We start from the raw sequence: 21,918 nt of genomic DNA on the forward strand, positions 1-21,918 counted from the left end.
ATTTAATTTTATACACTAATTTTTTTATTAATATAATATTATTTTAAGTTATAATTATTATTTAAGGACCCGTAGATATAGTGTACTGTGTAGATACTGACATGTCGCGTGTGCATGTATGCGTTATTAATTATTATTGCATGCATTTATACTTGTGTGCAGTCCACCTATATAAAACCATTATATTATATCTACGTATGACAAGTCGAATGACAAATGAATCACAGGTCTTATGGAAAAGTACAGAGGTCTTCAACTTAAATATATGCATGCAATAAATGAATAAACAAATATACCTACTATACATACATAATATATTAATATATATATATATTACTTAACCTAGTTTATGTATATAGACTACATATATAGGTACTCGGGTATACGATGATACGAAAATCCATCCGTTCCTTGTACCAGCATGCGACTGCCCCCGACTTACGTAAATATATTGTTAGTTAAAAGTTATTATACTTATTTTATGGTTACGTGCGTGTGAGCGCTTATGTGTTGTCGAAGTTAATTGTATTACTGAGCCGGATGGGTTGGTATTGGTTCGGGGCAAAGGGTAGGGCAAAAAAAGAAACAGTAGTAGAAAATGTAAATACTTATATAAGAATTCAATTTTTTTATAGGTGGTGCTTTTTCGTTTTAACTATATTATATGATGTTCACGTCAAATGTTGATGATATATTAATATAATATTCTTATTGGTTGTGATTTTTTTTTTATTATTAGACACTTTGTATACACTACATTTTAAAAAGTACTAATGTTTTTAAAAATATTTTTTTATATTGTTATAAGTGATTAAAAGATACTATAATACATAAATAGGAATAAGAAATTAAGAAACTACCCATTAATAACACTTGACTGGGAAATTATTAAAATATAAATTATATAAAAGTATAGGAGTGTGCGATGTTATCTATTCTTATTGAGATAATAAGTAGGTAAGTAAAATTTAGGTGGAATGTATATGTATTAGATAAGTTGAATATGAGAAGACTTTTAAATAGGTCAATAAATTATGATTAATTCCCCCCCTCCGATAATAAGAGCCAAGTGTCATCTATGAATCTTATAATACATATTTTATTGTTTTTTACCGTTTCATACATTTAAATAAAGTTTTCTCACTGTGGACATCAATGTTTGATAATCATTTAAATAAAAAAAAGATAATGGATTTTTGATTAAACTTTTTTGTTTACACATAAGTAGTATTGTATTATAAGCTAATGGTGAATGGAATCAAAATATTATACAAATGTCTAGCGCTATATCGATAACTGGCGGAATCGATAAAACATCCATTTACATTTATTCAAAATTGACATGGAAATGTCCGGGGCGGTACCTACCTATTAACAGAAAAAAATGATTCTACTAATTTCATAATCATAATATTATACATAATATAAGTACCCGTTTCAGGATATAATGGTTTTCAATGCAACGTTGCCATAACATTCGTTTTCTCTAGTTTTCATTCGTCGCCTATTGTAAATTATAATATACATACATTTTGGAATTAATTTCTTTAAAATAAATTGTAATGGTGCTAATATAGCAGTATGTTACTAACTAGTAACTACATACCTTTCTCAATTACTAATTTTTAAAGTATAAGACTTGGAAAAATGTTAGTACGATAGGTAATATAATGAATCGTGTTAGTGATGGCACAGTATAGATAATTAATATAATATATTAATATTTTTAGTTATTAATTATTATATAAGTTTGAATTTAATGACCAATATTTTATCATTTACTTTATCTATAAAATTTTAGTTATACACTTTTTTTAATTATACTATTAATACTACTACTTAAACATGATGTTTTTGATATCATATTAAATCTTATGCATTCAATTTTTCACAAAATATATTTCTAATAGAGAAATGAACCAAAACTCAGTCATATATTACAAAATATTATATCTCTAGTAATGTGTAAGTAGTGTAAACTAAAATCATGTTTTTCCAAAAGTTTTTGAAGTTATTGTTTTTTTTTTTTTTAAGACTGCAGAATATTAGAATAATGTATATTACAAAACGTTTCAATTTAATATATATATATGTCTGTAGGTGTTTTTTTTTTTTTAAGACTGCAGAATATTAGAATAATGTATATTACAAAACGTTTCAATTTAATATATATATATGTCTGTAGGTGTTTTTTTTTTTATATGAAAATATTATATTTTTAAAATCATAGGGCATTATGTAGGTACTAGGTATTTAAAAACTAAAATTTCAAAATTGTGCTGTAGCTAGGATTGAATTTACAATCGACCAGAAATAGATACATATATATGTTATCTGTAATAATGTTCAAAGTTAAACCTCATGTTAATTTTTTCAAAAACGTTTTAATTTTTCTAATGAATTACATTAATTTTATTTAATGGCTCGTCCCACCTATACAGTTTCGATGCTATACAGCCATAGCTCACTATTCTGCTCATCTAATCTAACCTGAGGCTCGCTTCACATGGACGCGTACGTACACAGAGCGTTTCAATTTACATTGTTTAAAAGGACGTTACACCGACATTTATTGTCTCGGTTTCTTTAATGGGCAATATTGAAAAATTTTGTGAGAGAATTATCATCAAAGCAGTAATAGTGGTTTTTTGATCAAAATTAAAATACTTGCATCTATAACTTAAAATCGAAATTAAAAATTTGGTACATAATTCCACATTATGTTTATTTAATTTATTTGTAAAGTAAAATCTCTAACTAATAAAGTAGGTATTTGTAAATAATATTAGTTTTCATAGAACATTATAAAGTAAAATAAAGATTAACAAAAATACTATTGTTATAAAAGTTCTTTTCTCACAATTTTATATAAATATTGATTTTAGTTAACATATATAATTTTGGCTGTAGCAATTTTCCTCCAAAAACGAGATACCGTTTTCCTCCACTTTCCATTTACCACTTCCAAAAATAAAGGTTGGTTTTCATTTTCCTCCACATTATTTTTGATTAAAATAATGTCTATTTTCTTCCAATATTTTAGCCAGTGTTGCGTTCCGTATTATAAAGATAGAGCAGAGATTAACCTGACTCAATCACGGTTTCAAAAAATTCAAAATCTTAGTTTAGTTCAAAAACCAAATATAAAAAATGTGCAAATGTGAACAGACACGTAAATTTCAGAAAATGCTATATTTCCACCACTTATTTGGGCAGAATCATCATCTTCATTATTATTATGAACTATACTAATGCATATTATGAATTATTCCATTCACATTTTAAAGAAAATTTTTATAAAGAAAAATCAAACATATTTATGTGGCTCAATATTATGAAGCAAATTCAAACTTATATTTATTGTTAAATAAAAAGTATTCATACTCCAAAAAAATCGAAAGACTACCGAGCAAACAAACGTATTATTATTCTTTACTTTACTTTATATTATAAAATAATATAATATAATATACTTTTTTAATGTTTTATTTATTGGAGGAAAATGGTTAAAACTTATTTTTAATTTTTTTGGAGAAAAATGGACCCTCCCATAATTTTAATGACAAATTCGCCACAATTTTGTAGAAAATGATGAGTATAAAGATAAATGACCAATGGATGAAAGCCGAAAGGGCGCTTATAATTGTTGCAAGTTCATAACATTGAAAAATATAAAGATCAAAACCGTTTTAAGTATTACATGGGTATATACACTCTACATCTTTACGATATGAAGCACTCCTTAGTCCATGCCTGATATTAATCAAGATGAACAGATAATATTGGTAATTGTAAAATGTATTTATACTAAACATGTAGATAACATATTTTAGATTTTGAACGGAGCGATGAATTTTACAATGATATGAATTGTGTGTGTGTGTTTTTGTGTTTTTAAATACTTTTTGGTGCATTAAAAATGCTTCTAAATAAAAGGTAATAGAACCCTTCAGAACTTATTTAATTTAATTTAAATTAAGAGATCACGGCACAAGGATGGATCTTTTGAAAAGACGATGGTGGTTGCCGGAGAGAAGGAGTGCCTATGTTGTAGAAATGTATTCGAAAATTATATCACCTAAGGCATTATATACTGCAAGTGTGTTCACTGTTCACCAATAATTTAGGGAACACTAAATTTCTCGGCCGGATTATTTTGGAATAAATCGTTTTTTTATTTTACAAACTGGTGGTATATAAATACACATACACTTTAAATAAATACACATTTATAGATACATTTTAAAATTTTTATCATTTCGGTCTAAATTTTTTTTTTTTTTATAGTAATACCTATTTTGAAACCATACTCGGATATGCCTATTTTTTAAAAATAATTTTGATGAATAAACTATGGTTCTAAGTTTAAAATTGACTGAATAAGAGCCACTTATATTTTAATAAATAATACATTTTTTTACTATATACTGAAAAATGCATAAAACAATTTATAAATATTAATAGTTACATATTTAATCAAATTTTTAGAATGATTGTTCAAAATATTTAATTATAAATGTGCTTTTAAAGGAAAATAATACCACGTAAGACAAGTACAAATTAAATTGAATAAGTATATAGAATTAGAATATTTTTAACAATTACACATAAATTAAAAAAATAATTTTTGCAATAAAACGTGCGATGTTCTAGCTTATTATTAAAGTTGAATTGGATATTATATTATTTATTAGTGCTTGGCACTAAAAATAAATTGTGTTTTGAAAATTACGATAGTTTGTCCTTGCTTTGGGGAGTGGTAGTCAGCCCACTAATAATGTATTTGTATACCTACCATTAACGTAGTATTATTTTAATCTTTAATAATTTTTACAAAATTGTGTATTAATAATTTAATATACAGGATGGACTATGGTGATATTTTCTTCGACTTTTCATATGTATATATTATATACATTATTATACAGATTACACAGGAAATCGTCCTGCAGTGTTATTTAGTTAACTATCATTTTTTCGGGCAATAAATATCAGATGACACTTTTTATTTAATAAATGTGTATTAAATATAATTTTAAATATTTTAAGAGGAAGCAATAATGTTATAAATTTGATTTCTTCGTCTATTTCATGTATGTGTTACATAAATATGCTATAAACTGTACATCGTATATCACATATAAAATATGATTTTATTAATAATATAAAATATATAATATTCTATTTATTAGTTATTGGTGTATATTATCTAGGTATGTTTATTGTTTATTATGTAGTATAAACGCTTCTCTATGGTAATCAGTTTACCACTTTAAAGTTTAAACATATTTCTAAATTGTATAGATATGAAAACTTTCTAATATTTTATCTCACAATTTTTGATATAAATGTTTCAAAAAACCGGCAACTCGCTCTGTTGTAGTATAATAAGTCAATTTTGAGCAATGGCGCCCACATCGCTTACGAAGTACTTAGTGCAATTTCGAGGGTGCTCAATGGTGGTGGGGTGGGTCCAATTACGTGTACATAGTTATTAATTATTATGTGTACTCTAGTGTCCCTAGTAAGTAACTTTATCCAAATTATGGTCTTGAGTAATAAATAGTTTAACAAATTTATAAGTTAGGTATTTGTGAAACTATTATTACCTATGTTATATTATCATTTGAGTTGTTTGGTAGAAACACTGAAAGGTGACGGATGCCGCAGTGGCGTAGCCAGGATTTCTACGAGGGGGAGGGGCAAAAAAAATTAAATATAATATAACATTCAAATAACAGTTTTTTAATTTTTCAAATATGTGCATTTATGTTTGTCATTTGATAAGCTTATATCCTATTGTTTAAACAACAACTAATTACCAATATTAAAAAAATAATAATAACAAATGTATCAGTATTAAGGTGAATACCTACATTTAATTTCTTACCGAAATTGGAACTAAATCATTTGAACTCATATTATTTAATTTCTATGTTTTAGAATTAGAACAATTTATGTTTTGAATCAGCAATTCATAATATATAAAGACTTAAGTCATAACGATTTAACAGGATTTAACAGGATATCCAAGTTATTATTTATTTACATTAAACATCAATAAATTATGTGTATAATTTTTTACAAAAGAATAAATAACTAATTAGTAAGTTTTATTTAACAGTGTCGGTTTGGCCCATCCGGCGATTGCTGGGGACCCCTGTACATTTTATATATTATAGGGGCCCATATCTAAATGGAAAAGAATATTAAGTTAACTCACGATTCCGACTTGGATTCCAGAATTAATTTGTAAACATTGAACTACTGATTATAAATACTAGTATTTAATATATTATTTATTTAATAGGTATATTATAATATTATTAAAAAGTATTATTTTAAATTTGTATATTTTATTTAATTATTTAATGATCAAAATTTTTAATTTCATATTAGATGTATCTACATGGAAAATGTATTATTATTTATTACCTTTATAAAACATAAATAATAATTGAAACGATTAACTTGAATTTTTATTATAATTTTTTATAAAATTTATTTTTATTCTATTGTAATAGATGCAAGGTACTTAAATACTAAATAATGAATTGAAAGTAATTGACTAGGTATTTCTAAAATACCGAGATGTAACTATGTTTGAGTACCTATTGATGTACTTATATGTATATAAACACAAATTTAACAATCAAAATAAATAATAATAATGTTACCCATAGTAGTATCTGACTTAATTTAAGAATAAATTATAATTTAATATTGTAGGAGGTTCTGCTTTTGATATAGTTTCATGTAGAAATATTCACGAGGTGAAAACTGATTTAAAATAGTATTTAAAAGAAAATAATATAAGTATAATGTAAATAAATAATATAATAGTTATATGAAAATCGTGAAATTTTTTAATGCTGCACATCTGTTTTATCCTGAAATGCAACGTCTAATTTTTGCAATAATAATTTTTTACTACATGTTGTTTCAATAAGCATTTAATTTGAAAATAACATTTGTGTTATAAATACATAATACTAAAATGGTAAAATGTATAAATATTATCTTTAGACTCGAGCAATTTCTAATAGGTAATTCCTAAGAATCCTTCAAAGATACATTAAATGATTAATACAAGGAAATAATAAATATATTTTGCTGCAATACTATAAACTGCGCCCTGTATAGGATAACGATGAGGCATTGAACGTCGTATTTGCCATTTGGTATACCTACATGTCCTACATAGCTTTCATCCGCAAATTAAGTGGAGGCTCATAAAAATGTATATTTAAATGTAAATAACACAAGTAGGTATAATCATTTTCATGGAAATCGTTTGCAGACCAACCTCAGTAGAATCCATTTGTGGTCATCGTCCGACGGCTGCAGGACCTACAAGTGATGTAAGCAACCCTACCTGAAGTTAATAAATGTGAGTGGGTATATATATATTTATTATTGTTATTTACGTATACACGGTTTAATAGTGCACATATAACTGATGTAAGTGCATATTAAACATCCAAATCGTGTTTTTTTTTGTTTTTTCATCGTAATTATTATATGGAGACGAGGGCGATGGAAGGGGCCGCTCACTCGCGGGTGCAACCGACCAAGACGCATACCCGTATTACAGTCCTCGTGTACGGCGGTGGCGGCGGTGGTCTCGCCTATATAAGAACGTGAGCACGGCAAGTGACGCGTCTCAGTGTCTTTCGTTAAGTCCATACGAAACAACTTCAAACGCCGAAAACCCATATATTTAGTGATTTACCGTTGAGACCAAAACCGCTGCAAACGTCCGACGAAAATGGTAAGTGAATATTAGAGTTTTTTATTGTTTTTATATTATTTTTTTTTATTATTATTATAGTTATAATTATTTTTATTTTTCTTGTCGTTCAAATTTTATCGGACAGACTTTTGAATCGTTGCGTCGCCGACGTTCCGGAACGTTCGACAACATTAGTCACGATTTTCTTCGTCTTTTTTACCGTGCGCTTTCCATTTAAGAAAATTGTCATTTCCCGGGACGACGGTTACGTTTTACACTAAAACCGTCGCTAATCGATTTGACCGTTCGTCAACTGCAATGGACAATATATATTATACGGACATACTTATATACATTTAACGCTGCACATCTGCGGTTTTCACTTCCTTTTCGACTCGTTGTTTCTGTAAATCCACTTTTATGGGTGCTACAGGCGAAGGAGAGTAAAATAAAACACATATTATATTAAAAATTTCTCACATAATATTTTCTCCGAACTTAAATAAAAACCATTGATTCTACACGAGTGAACGAACCCCGTAGAGTATAGTACACATATACATGTATACATTTTATGTTGATGACAGTCGCTACACATTATATCAACAGCCTGTCATATAGGTACACATACATGTGCATGTGTAACAAATCGCTAATAATTGCAGTGGACACCGTGAGCGTATTGAGCGTATACACCATCACACCACATTAATTCTAAAAGAGCTAAACATTCTATAGTTGTCGTGGGAACATGTAAAATGACGGAGGGTCTTTAGTTGAGAGTTAAACTATTTTAGAAAATATTCATTAAATTTGAATACCTATACCAAAATTATTGAAGTAAAATTTATAAAACAAATTTCAATTAACTAAAAGAAATTCGTTATTTTATTACAATGATGATACAATTCTAAAAAAATCAAATTATTTTGTTAATTAAAAACTAAAGAATATTAGAAAAGATCCGAGGTATATTTTAAATTGAACTTCTAAAAAATGCAATATAAAACACATAGTTATATACATGATAATTTTTCCGAACACCATCATATATAGTCACTAACAACAATTTGATAAATATTTTAATATTTCATATATATGATTTAAATTTTATTGTATACAATATTTGAATTATTTTATTTATTTTACAATCTATTTATACTTTATTTATACAATATAAAATTCTTTAATTTTTAATACAAATAAATATTTTAATATTAAAATATGTTGTTTGAGATCTAAATAAATATAAAAAAAATCAATATAGGTAATCTTAAATCAGAACATAAATATTTACACCCAGAAATATGAATAACTTAAACAATTCAATAAAAGTGGATATACTTCAACGTTATTTAAAAATATAGCGTAGTTGAAGTATTTAATCACCTATATAGGTATTAATTTGATTGATAATATTTAGCATAAGAGTATATCTAGAACAGTAAAACGTATTTATATGTATAGAATTTAACCACTACACGTACTTATATTATAAGTACTAAACATAAGAAATAAAAATTTAAAAATAATTAATATCTAAACTGTATATATTTTCTAGAAACTCGGGTTTTAATTTTGAAAAGAACTTTTTTATTTTTAAACATAAAATTTATTTTTTGATAGGAAATAATTTCAAAATTATAAAATGTTAACATATTTTTAAATTTGTTTTTCTTATAAAAATAATATATAGATACATATTAAATAATTTTATTCAAGAAGAAAACCTTTAGTCATTAAACCTATAATCAAAATAGTATTATATTAAAGTGAAAACTGCTTTGCGTGACGTCTTAGCTATCAATATTTTCGTGGTTAACAAATTAGGATATAATCATATAAAACAGTTTTTTTTGTTCATGACTATGGGTGTAACTTAGTAATCGAATTCTCTTTTCTCTTCCTACGACTTACTTTTGGTTTAGTTTTTATTTTGTATAAAGATGAAAAGTCACCTTAGCCAATACTCCAATACTGTTTATCATTTAAATATTATACCTAAATATAAAATAATTATAACAACCATCGCATTTATATTTAATATTTGTATAAAATTAATAATATAAATTCTTGATAAAATGTTTATTAGGTAACTAGGTAAACATAAATATGTATTTATACATATTTAATAATTCACGATTAATGAATATTCTTTTGAATTTATTACATTATCAATTATATTTTTGTATTATTTATTTTAAATTCATTCGTTGTCAATTGTCTACACAATAGTTAATATAATAATAAATAATACTTAGAAGTTTTTATAATATCTAAATGTTTAAGGTCTAATGAATGACTGTATATTATTATTATAATATTTCATAAATATTTCTTTAGGAAAAATAATAAAAGAAAAAAATACTCTTTATAAAGAATTGATGAACTGTAATAAAAAAATAGCTTTAAGTGTATTATTTTTTATCGATTGCATTCAAAGTGTTTATATTTAGTATATATATATGTAAATTAAATATTCAGTATATAATTTGAAGAATTGTTTTGTACTTTTGTATCATTACAAGTTTCACATGTTATGTATATTATGACAATAATTGTAAATTATTGACAGTATATAATTTTTGATACATAAATACCTCAAAATAGTGTTATGTATATCGAAAATCACTACGAATAATAAATTATTAAAATCATTCATACGAGATACCTATTCATCTAATTTAACTATATTTAGTATGAGTGATTCAAAGTCATTTACGTTATTGTGTGAACCTGTGTGGTTATTTAAGCAGACATAATTTGTTGTACCTAACCTGTATATGTAATATGCAGTATATTAGGTTTCATTAAAATGCTAAAACAACTAGTAAAAAAAGTTGCTTATTCATCTTTGATAAGCTACATAAAAGCATAATGGGTGTGAATTTTTTTTTCATCGACTATATGCTAAAGTATTAAAATATATTGGGTTTCAACAAGAGTACTACTTTATATACGTAATAATACGTACTTTCAAGATTAAAAGTATATAATAGATGGAAACAATCCCGTTACATCGGACAGACATGCTTTAGAAAAGAAATAGGTACAGCAGCTATGAGGATTGCAAATGTGTTAGGTCGTGAGTTTATAATATGACAACTGACAAGCACAGAAATAATAATGTGAACAATATTATGTATAATTTATAAAATGTTTACAATAGAATATAAAATATTATTCATAATACCTAATCGGTTTTTTTGAGTTTTAATATTTTGGAGTTTAGTAATAATAATTATTTTTTTAAGTTAGGCACCATTGTACCAACATATAGAATTAAAAGTATTTCTCAATTTTGATATTTCATCTAATTTGAGTTTTATAAAGAAAGTAAATTTTTTATAACTTTTGTCAAAAATAATTCAGAGCATCTTAACAAAAACTTTCTTATGATACTATGAGTTTTATAAAGATTGAGATTGATTTTATTTTAAAGTCAAGACTGTATTAAAAGTATAAAGAAAAGTGCATCGTCGTTATAGTTAAAACTATTATATAAATTATTTTAACAGTATAAATTATATAATTAAATTAATTATTATTTCCAACTAAACCCTAAAGAATTAATATAAATACATTAAAAAATAAAAATAAATATTTAAACTCGCAAAAATGTAAAAAATGACATTAAAAATTTGAATATGTTTCATAAATTATACAATATTTTAATACTCCATAATAATTATATCTTAATATTACATAGTACTTGTATAATTTGTATTTATTTAGATTATAAAGTAGAAAAACTGGAATTTAATTTTAAAGAGTGGAGAAGAATTAAAAAGTAGATAATAGATATGTACTAAAAATTATGTTTATATTCGATCGTCAGTAATCAAACATTACAATGAAAGTTTTATGAGAGCCTACTGTCTATTGTTATAAGTAATTAATTATTGAAAGAAATATAAAATATATTAATCAAGTATTAAATATTCTAAAATAATTGTGGGGTTTTATAAATATCAACAAAAAAAATACAGTTAAAACGTAAAACATTTATATTTTATATTGATTAATTTTATTATTATAGTTTATAGCTAAAAATAAATAATGATTTTTTTTTTGTAGTACAATATTTTAAACAAAACGAGTACTTAATCAATCTATCAATATTTTATATTTTCTTAATCTAATTTATCTAAATTAAATTAATGTTCTGACTAACATAAAGTTACAATAACATAAAGTATAGGATAGGTATATAAGTAATCTGATTATTTTCTGTTTTAATTAAAATGTTTTTAAATTTACTTAAGCATAATGTATAGATAGTTATAAAGGTAATATAAAAATAAAACAGTAGTGTAAAATATACATGTATTTTTTATTTTTATCAATATCGATTGACTAAAAATTATTGAATTAACCGATTGCATGATGTATAATATGTATGTAGGTATATAATACTGTTATAGGCACATATTGTGTGAAATATTTTTAGTTATACACTTCAATTTTAAACATTAAGAAGTTCTTTAATTGAAATTATATCGTTGGCAATAAATACTTCTCTATAAAATGAATTGGGTGTGCACTGATGAAAATGACATAATATCGGGATCGGGTGTTGTCTTTATTTTAGGAACATAAAAATTTATTAGGCTTTTTCAGGGTTAGTTTCAAGGCAATTATTAAAACAGCAGCTAGAAGAAAATTAAGTAGTACCTAATATAGACTAACCATATTATGTCTATTAGGATTTATGAGATACCATGATGTATCGAAGTTGTTAGGTTAATAATAATTCAGCGTGCTTATATTGGAAGGTGAATGAAGACGATTGACAAAAAATACGTCACCTATGTAACTTTACGTTGGTTCATATAATTTTAAATTTAACATTCTAGCGGAATCAATAGCTTGTTAATACCTATTATTTATTAACTACTGTTAAAGTATAGTTGGTGAAATTGATTTATAAAGGAATCGATAAACACTCATTTTTTCAGTGCTGTAATGTTACAGAATAAAGAATACCTAGAATAAATATCACGTAAGGACAATTTATTAAAGGAGTAATCGCTTTTGTTGTTCTCATCCCATAAAAAACTTCCAAAATTCTCCCCATAATACTCGCATATCGTTGTCAAGTATTCGGTTACAGATAATTCTAAAATTTAAAAAAAAATCTTAATATAATATTATACTCACTCATCTAAAATGGGTGTGTTATAAATTACAATATTAGTCTTGATAGCGTATCTTAAGAGCGTTTATATGAGAATTTGTCTAGTTAAAGTGCTACTGTACAACTCCATACGTAATATTTATTATTTGTATCATTATCATGATCAGATCTTAATTCTTAATAGTGCAACCGTGGCCCCCATGCAATTATCCACCTAGCCTAACGCCTTTATCGTCCGGTATATTATGCTTCACTCGTCCTTATATTTATGTTATATTATATATTATACATATAATATAAATGCCCTATTATAGTATAATATGCCTGACAAAACCCATATAATAATTATGGTAATTGTTTCCATTAGCAATTTCTGTCGTTTCTCATTTTTATTATCGTCGTTGTCCTTATATATTATTATATTTTTTTCATCATATCCAACGGAGAGAGAGAATATATCCCACACACACACACACACACACACACACACACACACACACACACACTAGTTTATACCTAATTTCGTTGCCACTCCCGTCCGGTAGACAATAGTATGATTACGATATTAGATTTGTATTAAATGTGTATATAGGTAGGTACTGTGTGTCGTATGACGGTTTCCTGCGTCCCAGGGTAATTCGCAATTTGGTTCTCCTATTTTATTGGTTACGGTGGGATTACAATAACATTAAGAGTCTTCCGTTCATCACGTATCTTGTATACAGTATTATCATTTACCTTTCATTTTCGTACATTTCAGTTGAACCGTTTTCGGATCACTAGTCATCTCATGACTCGACGACGACGACGACGACGACGACTGTAAAATACATAATAACAACACTGGGTAATAATATATAACGCACTAAATCCGAAGACACGGTTTAACGCGTCGCCGTCGTCAAGTATACATGAGCAGAAAAAAATCTGTTTGATTATAAAAAAAAAAAAAAACTATCATTAAGAAAAATAAGCAATTCAGATAAAAACAATACATGTGTTTTCAATCATTACTATTTTTATTGTATATGTTTTTGTATTTTTAACCAAACTTGTTTATCTTGTATTGATATGCACGATATGGAGGGATAATGACAATAAAATTGCGGACATCTATTTGTTTTTCCTGATCTGCCTACCCAGCGAATGATCGGTAACTTACCTATAGTTTAATTATAGGTATTTAATACATTTTCAAGATTTGTCACAATTATTATTCGACATTTGCTATAATTACAGTTTTAATATTAATATTAACCACCAATCATAAACTAGTACCAGGTATATAAATATAATAGTACTCAGGGGTGCAATTTCAATGAAAAAACTGAGGGTGCAGAAGCCTCTCTATATTTTACATATACATAGTAACGTGTATCAATGAAAATTATATGCCACTTCAAATACAATCAATACCTGACCAAAATTTAATTCAGTAGTTATATACTATATGTCTATATAGGTAGTAATAAAGTATAGAACAACATAATAATTTACATTTCACACTAATAATAATATATCCATTAGAATTTAGAAGTGAATTAAATATTTTGTTGTAATATTATTTATATGTTCATTTTTAGCGTGAATGTATATCAGTACATATTGGTCAAGCCGGTGTCCAGATCGGTAATGCATGTTGGGAGCTATACTGCTTGGAACATGGCATTCAACCCGACGGACAAATGCCTTCGGATAAGACGATTGGCGGCGGTGATGATAGTTTCAACACGTTTTTCAGCGAGACCGGAGCTGGAAAACATGTCCCAAGAGCTGTGTTTGTCGATTTGGAACCTACTGTTGTCGGTAAGCAATTTTTTCCGTACCTACTTATTATATTAAATGTACTTAAGACAGTTATTAGACAGTCGTATCATAGAACAATATGTAATCAATAATTATACATGTTTTAGAGCATAGATAATTATTTATTTGAAGGTACTCCAAAATAAATTGTGTTCGATGAATTTTTATAGATTTGCATTATCAAAGTATTTAATCGTTCATGGTGATTATTTTTTTAATGTATGACATTCATGATTTCTATAAGTCATTCATGTTTTTTAATAACTGCAATATACATATATATATTATTATACCTGTATAATTTGATATTGATTTATTCTCCACGCATTTTTTCTATTATTAATGAATTTATTTATTTATTTATTTAATTTATTTATTACTGATTTTTGTATTTTTTAATTACTTCAGCTCACCCTAGTTATTTTCGTATAACTGTATTATTCTTTATTCTGTCTATCCATCACTTCTTTGGGCTTATTCTTCCCCTCTTTCTTTCCAAAATATTTAAACTTAGGCATTACCCTCATTTAACTATCCAATTTGTGCTACTCCTACAATGCTCTTAATGAATTAATTCCTACTATTCTATAGCTCTATCTCCCCTGATTGTCACTCCAAATATTTGTATTATTTAGCTTTAACATCTCCGCTTCACTCTTCATGACTTCCGTTTTACTGTTCACTAAATAAGGTTAATCCAATCCATACAACATTATATTGCAGGCCTTGTTATTTTATAAAATCTACATTTTAATTTAAACAGCATCATTATTTACAATCTTAATCGCATAAATATTCCTAAAAACTTTCTCCAAAATTGTATATCTACAATGTCTTGTGTTTTATACGTACAAACTTGTAGTTTCTTCCCTTCGAGCATTACAGTTTACACTATAAGTACTAACGAATCGTGGCGTAAATATATAATGTATATTGGCTAAATTAAATTACCACTAGTCATATACTATAGTCTATATGTTGTTGCTATAGACGAAGTGCGTACTGGCACGTACCGACAACTGTTTCATCCCGAACAGCTGATTACCGGAAAAGAGGACGCCGCAAACAACTATGCCCGTGGGCACTACACGATCGGTAAAGAGATCGTGGACATTGTACTGGACAGGATCCGGAAGCTGTCCGACCAATGCACTGGGCTGCAGGGTTTCTTGGTGTTCCACTCATTTGGCGGTGGTACCGGTTCCGGGTTTACGTCACTGCTCATGGAACGGTTGAGCGTGGACTATGGGAAAAAGAGCAAATTGGAGTTCTCCATCTACCCTGCGCCGCAGGTGTCCACAGCCGTGGTAGAGCCGTACAATTCCATTTTGACCACACACACCACGCTTGAGCATTCAGACTGTTCGTTCATGGTAGACAACGAGGCCATCTACGATATATGTCGCCGGAACTTGGACATTGAACGGCCCACGTATACCAACCTGAACCGATTGATCGGCCAGATAGTGTCTTCCATTACGGCGTCGCTGAGATTTGATGGCGCATTGAACGTCGACCTAACAGAGTTTCAAGTAAAAAAATCATAATAAAATTAATAAACTCCTAATTACAATTTGAAAACTAAACCGAGATCGTCTCTCATATTTAGTATATTGTTATTATTGTCCGAAGGAACTTTACGCTGCAATCGCTATCTGTATCTGTATCTGTATCTAGAATAGGCACATACATTTTTTTCACTACCCTTAAATGAATATATTTCTTCATTCGAGTTCGATCCATGATCATGAGTACCTATAGGTATCTCGGGGCTTAGATTTCTAACCATGGACTTAGTATGACTAAATATAAGATAATGTAGATATATTAACGTATTATAAATCATGTAAGATCCTAAATAATTATTCTAATTATTGGGAGAAATTATATATTTAAATGTATAATTCGTGATGATAAACGATAAAATACTATGAATTTACCGATAATGACTCGAATAATTTTTTAATTTAAAATAAAAAAAATGAACAACTTTAACTGAGGTATCAACATAACCATTATAAAGTTCACATATCTAAATAAATGAATTTCCAATTCAGTTTTTGCAAGATTTCATAATATTTAAAAATTGTCACAGTTGTATTTACTGTGTATACAATTGTGGTTTTAATGTTTTAATAATACAAACATTGAAACGAAATTTTCAATAATACCGTTTTATTTCTTTCTATGATAATACATTTGACGTTTTATATACTACGACAAAAAGTTCGTATGTTCATCTTTTGGTTTACTTAAATAAATGGCATTTTTATAGGATATATTATACTAAAAATCCTGCATGTTTTGTCTCTGTTGTGCTAACGATTAACATAACAAATCTTATGTTCAGAATTAGAGTGCATTTTACCAATAATTTATTATAAAGTTGAAAAATAAAAATATTAACTAAGGGCTAAAGCTATAGATTTTACATAATTTTTTTTCGATATTTTAATTTAGTAAAAAGTTTTGAGCATCTTTAATTTTATAATAAACATACAATTATTATGAGATGTTCATAATAATATCTTTAAAAATAAAATGAAAAAAAATCTTACACGAGGCGCTAATAAATAATCTTAATTTAGAAATTGATAACAGGTTAATTTATATTATTATAAGAAAAAACTATTGATAGTTAAATAAATTATTTTAAACGTACAATTTGAAATAGCATTGTCTTGATAAAAACACTAGCCGCACTGAGTCCGTGATAAATGTAGAATATTACTAATTTTCGTACAAAATCAGAAATAATTACAAATTAGTTCTTGCGTGTCATGCACGTATCATTAGTCTCAGAATAAATTTGGCTATCGCAGTGCTCGTGTTTTATATATGTAAGCCAATATATATATATGTATTATGTTTTTCCAATTATTTTTTATCGATCGACGTTTTCACTTATAGGATCACAAACAAAATATTTCGTGTACATCATATACGCGCGTAATTCTATTCCTAGGTATCTACATACTCCTATCTTAAAGAGCTAAAGCATATAGGCGTGTTGAACAACTTTCAGACTTGAGGAAAACTACCATTTGACCACTCATACATCTACCAACAACTTTTAATTTACATACATATATATATATTTTTTACTTAATAGTATAAATATTATTATTATACACTTTACACTTGTACTAAATCTATTGGACAGTACCTATCCACCCATATTGATCTTGAGGAAATTGTCTCAAAAAAACCTACTTTTGGGTGCATATAAAGGCACACGCATTATATTTCCTCTCTACAGCTAAGGTAATGATTTGGGTTTTCAACCAATGGGAGTGATTTTAATCCACAGCATTTAACTAATTTCTTTTAACATATAAATATTTAAAAATAATTTATAGCTGTAATTATTATAAAAGTTTTAGAACTGTAATAAGAATAAAACTCAAAGATAGGTAGATATACGCTTGAAAACAATTTAAAGTTCCTCATTCTTCTTTTTATATGTGTAAATGTGACCCGGGTGATAATAAAAAAACTTAACCAGTTAAATTAATATTTTTTTCTAAATTATAACTTCAAACTTTTAGAATTATGTAAATTTATTGTTTGTTATAACACTATTTATTTTTAGTTCAACGTTCTTAATGTTGACTAAACTATTAGAACTAACTCAAATTAATTGTTGTTTTTAATTAAATTGTTTTAATATTTGCCTATATATGTATATTGTATACATATAGTTTATAAATGTCTTATACAATAGCTACTCGCATATTCATAGGTAATGAGAATCGAGTATAATTATTGGGGTAATGACAACTTAAAATGCAATAAAAAAAATTCTATCTTCATTCGAGGTATCGTTATTAAAATTTTATTATAGGTACCTAGTAGATAATGTAACAGAATTATTATTATGTATATATATATATATATTAATTTGTAATATGTATTAAAATTCAAAAATTATTTATTATTTAAGATATCATTTCTTTTTCAATTTAAATACCTAATATTTTAAAATTGATACAACAATTTTATGTTTCAATTAAATTATTCTTACAAAACTTTAAAAATATTATAAAATTTTCGACAATTTTATTTGATGAGACGTTTCAAGTTCAAATTGTGCATATTCATCGATCATCACTCAGAATTATTTAAATTGATTTTTCGTTTTTATTAAAATTATTTATTTAATTCAATCAGAATAACCTAACCTATGCATCGGAAGCAAGTTCTCAGTTTTTTTTTATAATTTATTTTTATAACAACTACAGTTGGTTGTTGTTCCAAAACATTTGAAACATTTTTTAGTTAAAATAATACGCATTTTTTAATAATATATATTATATATTTTATTATATTTTATATACACAGTTATACTTTTCTATGGACATTTTGACAATGTTTATGAAGGAAAACAATATTACATCCGAATATTTTTATATTTGTTTTAAGGCGAGACTTGAAGGACCATAAGCGCAGCTATTAATCTAGGGGGTTTATATAATGTCCTCTAAAAATTACTAATGAATCCTTCCATACAAATCAATATTTGAACTCGTATTATATAAATTTAAAATAAATAAATAGTATTAACTAACATTGAACAGTAAAATAATGCAAGTATATGGAAGTGGTATGCACATATTTAACACCAATGCTAACTACATTGCCGCATAGACAACAATAATTTCATAAGACATTATTTTGTAATTTTTTACCAGTATATAAGTACCTAAAGCTCTGTAAAATGTATTTATATTAATTTGTTATCATGTTATACATTGATCTATTGCATTACAGATAACTTATGATACATGTATAGCAGGTCGTATTCTGTGAAAACTTCAAATTAAAAGTATATAATATTGGGTATAGGTATCCACTTTTTTAAAAACTTGACCAATATGATAACTACCTATATTATATACATAATCTGACTTAAAATTTTTTTTTTAAAAAGTTGAAAAAAACATTCGAATAGGAAAGGAAGGAGGAGGGAGAGGGTAAAGCTTCATCGGGTTAATAATGAAAAAAATATATACCTATACAAATAATAACGGATTGGTGTATAATATATCTGATTTTCTATAGACCAACTTGGTGCCGTACCCGCGTATCCACTTCCCTCTGGCCACCTACGCGCCGGTCATATCAGCCGAGAAGGCGTACCACGAACAGATGACCGTGGCCGAGATCACCAACGCCTGTTTCGAGCCGGCCAACCAGATGGTCAAGTGCGACCCTCGGCACGGCAAGTACATGGCGTGTTGCATGCTGTACAGGGGCGACGTGGTGCCAAAGGACGTGAACGCGGCAATCGCCACAATTAAAACGAAGAGGACCATACAGTTCGTGGACTGGTGTCCCACCGGGTTCAAGGTCGGCATCAACTACCAGCCACCGACGGTGGTGCCGGGCGGCGACCTGGCCAAGGTGCAGCGGGCCGTGTGCATGCTGTCGAACACGACGGCCATCGCCGAGGCCTGGGCCCGGCTCGACCACAAGTTCGACCTGATGTACGCGAAACGAGCTTTCGTCCACTGGTACGTGGGCGAGGGCATGGAGGAAGGCGAGTTTAGCGAGGCCCGCGAGGACCTGGCGGCGCTCGAGAAGGACTACGAGGAGGTGGCCACCGATTCGGCGGACGGCGACGGTGACGACGGAGACGAATACTAACGATCACTAGCATCACCACCGCCGCCGCCACCACCGTTTCAACGCCGCGACGACGGACCGCCGCCGCCCGATCCCGAGGACTGCGATCTCTCTGGTCACAGACGTTTCCGACCTCGAGTCTCGCTCGTACGATGACAATAATAATAATTATCTAACTATAAACGATAATCAGTGCTCGAATTTGAAAAAATAAAACAATGCGGGGGGTTGCTATATACGATAAGACTTGAAGAAAAATTGCAATGACTTAACTCGACGTAGATAACTCACTGCGGGGTCTATGATGAGGTAGTTGACACAAACTTTTCAGAACAAATACAACTATATATAAATATTAAATACGTCATATTCCGATTGGAGTACGCATTGTAAGTATAAATGCAGAGTTCTTGAAACGAAGCGTGTAGTTAACATGACAAAATGTAAAACCTCGGACTCGTCCGTTCAATACTTTTGCCCCAAATTGGTGAAAGTAGGTACCCGATTTCGAGACTACTATTGTTTATTCGTATCATTATGGGAACAAATTACCTACAATATATTATTTCAGTGATCTTAAGTCATGGTTTTTATTATTAATGAATTTTACAATTTATTAAATTTATCCGAGTTAATATAATAAGGACTGACTGACTGAAATATAATATAAATAATATTATATCAACGTTTTCAGAAATATTTTTGTAAAAGAATGCGCTGTTCCGTCGATAAAATATATTAGTAGAGGATTTCCGCTCCTCGTGTGCTTCTCCCCAAAATTCGAGTGCTGAGTATTAATAATAATAATATACTTCTTAAATACAATACATAATATATATTATAACTCATTTCCAACTGGCATCGGGCGCGTAGTCTATATCGTTGAAATGGCTATATTTTAAATTTATATAATATCTATATCGTTTTTAATTCTGAAAATCGAATAATTTATTTACACTAACGCTTACATTCGACCGAACACCTACCTATATATTATATAATATTAATACATGAAAATTATTTTATTTTAGCTAATAACTAAATTAGAATATTGTATTATACGTGTTGATCGGTGGCATAATGGACTGCAGGAATTTTTTATGGTGGAGGGGGTGAGTAGAGTTCATAGTTATCACAAATCATTAAGAAAATATTTTAAAGTCATAGGAATTTGTATGTTTTTCTGTTATAAAAATTTTAAGAGGGTGGGATTTGAACACCTACTCCCTATTCCGTATATGGTATATATATATATATATATATATATGTATACTGTACAGCCCCATACGTATATTAAACAGAACATTATTGCATGATTATCATATAATATCTCCGCGCGTATAACGACTAACATTACCTATAGATTAAGTTTAATGCGTTTCTTTTTAAATTTGTTTTTTTTTTTTAGCTTAAGATATAACATTAATATTTAACATATAACTTATTAATTATTATTGACGTTAACTAACGTAGACATTAGAGTTTATAATATTTTATATACATGAATATTTGTACGATAGTGTTATACTATGATTTATGTTATTTTAATGGTCAATGAAATTCGTTTGTAGACGAATAATCATAATAAGTAATAATATGATAATAATATATTTTATAT

General features: G+C 27.7%; 1 protein-coding gene across 1 annotated transcript; it reads left to right on the forward strand.

The window, feature by feature from the left end:
• Nucleotides 1–7,543: 7,543 nt before the first annotated feature.
• LOC114128678 (tubulin alpha-1C chain) lies at nt 7,544–21,451 on the forward strand. The gene is made up of 4 exons (XM_027993253.2): nt 7,544–7,771; nt 14,453–14,675; nt 15,666–16,207; nt 19,737–21,451. Exons 1-4 carry the CDS (start codon nt 7,769–7,771, stop codon nt 20,319–20,321), a joined length of 1,353 nt encoding a protein of 450 aa, XP_027849054.2. The 5' UTR covers nt 7,544–7,768; the 3' UTR covers nt 20,322–21,451.
• Nucleotides 21,452–21,918: the final 467 nt, after the last annotated feature.

Source organism: Aphis gossypii, chromosome 2, assembly GCF_020184175.1.
Source record: "Aphis gossypii isolate Hap1 chromosome 2, ASM2018417v2, whole genome shotgun sequence".
Lineage (NCBI taxonomy): Eukaryota > Metazoa > Arthropoda > Insecta > Hemiptera > Aphididae > Aphis > Aphis gossypii.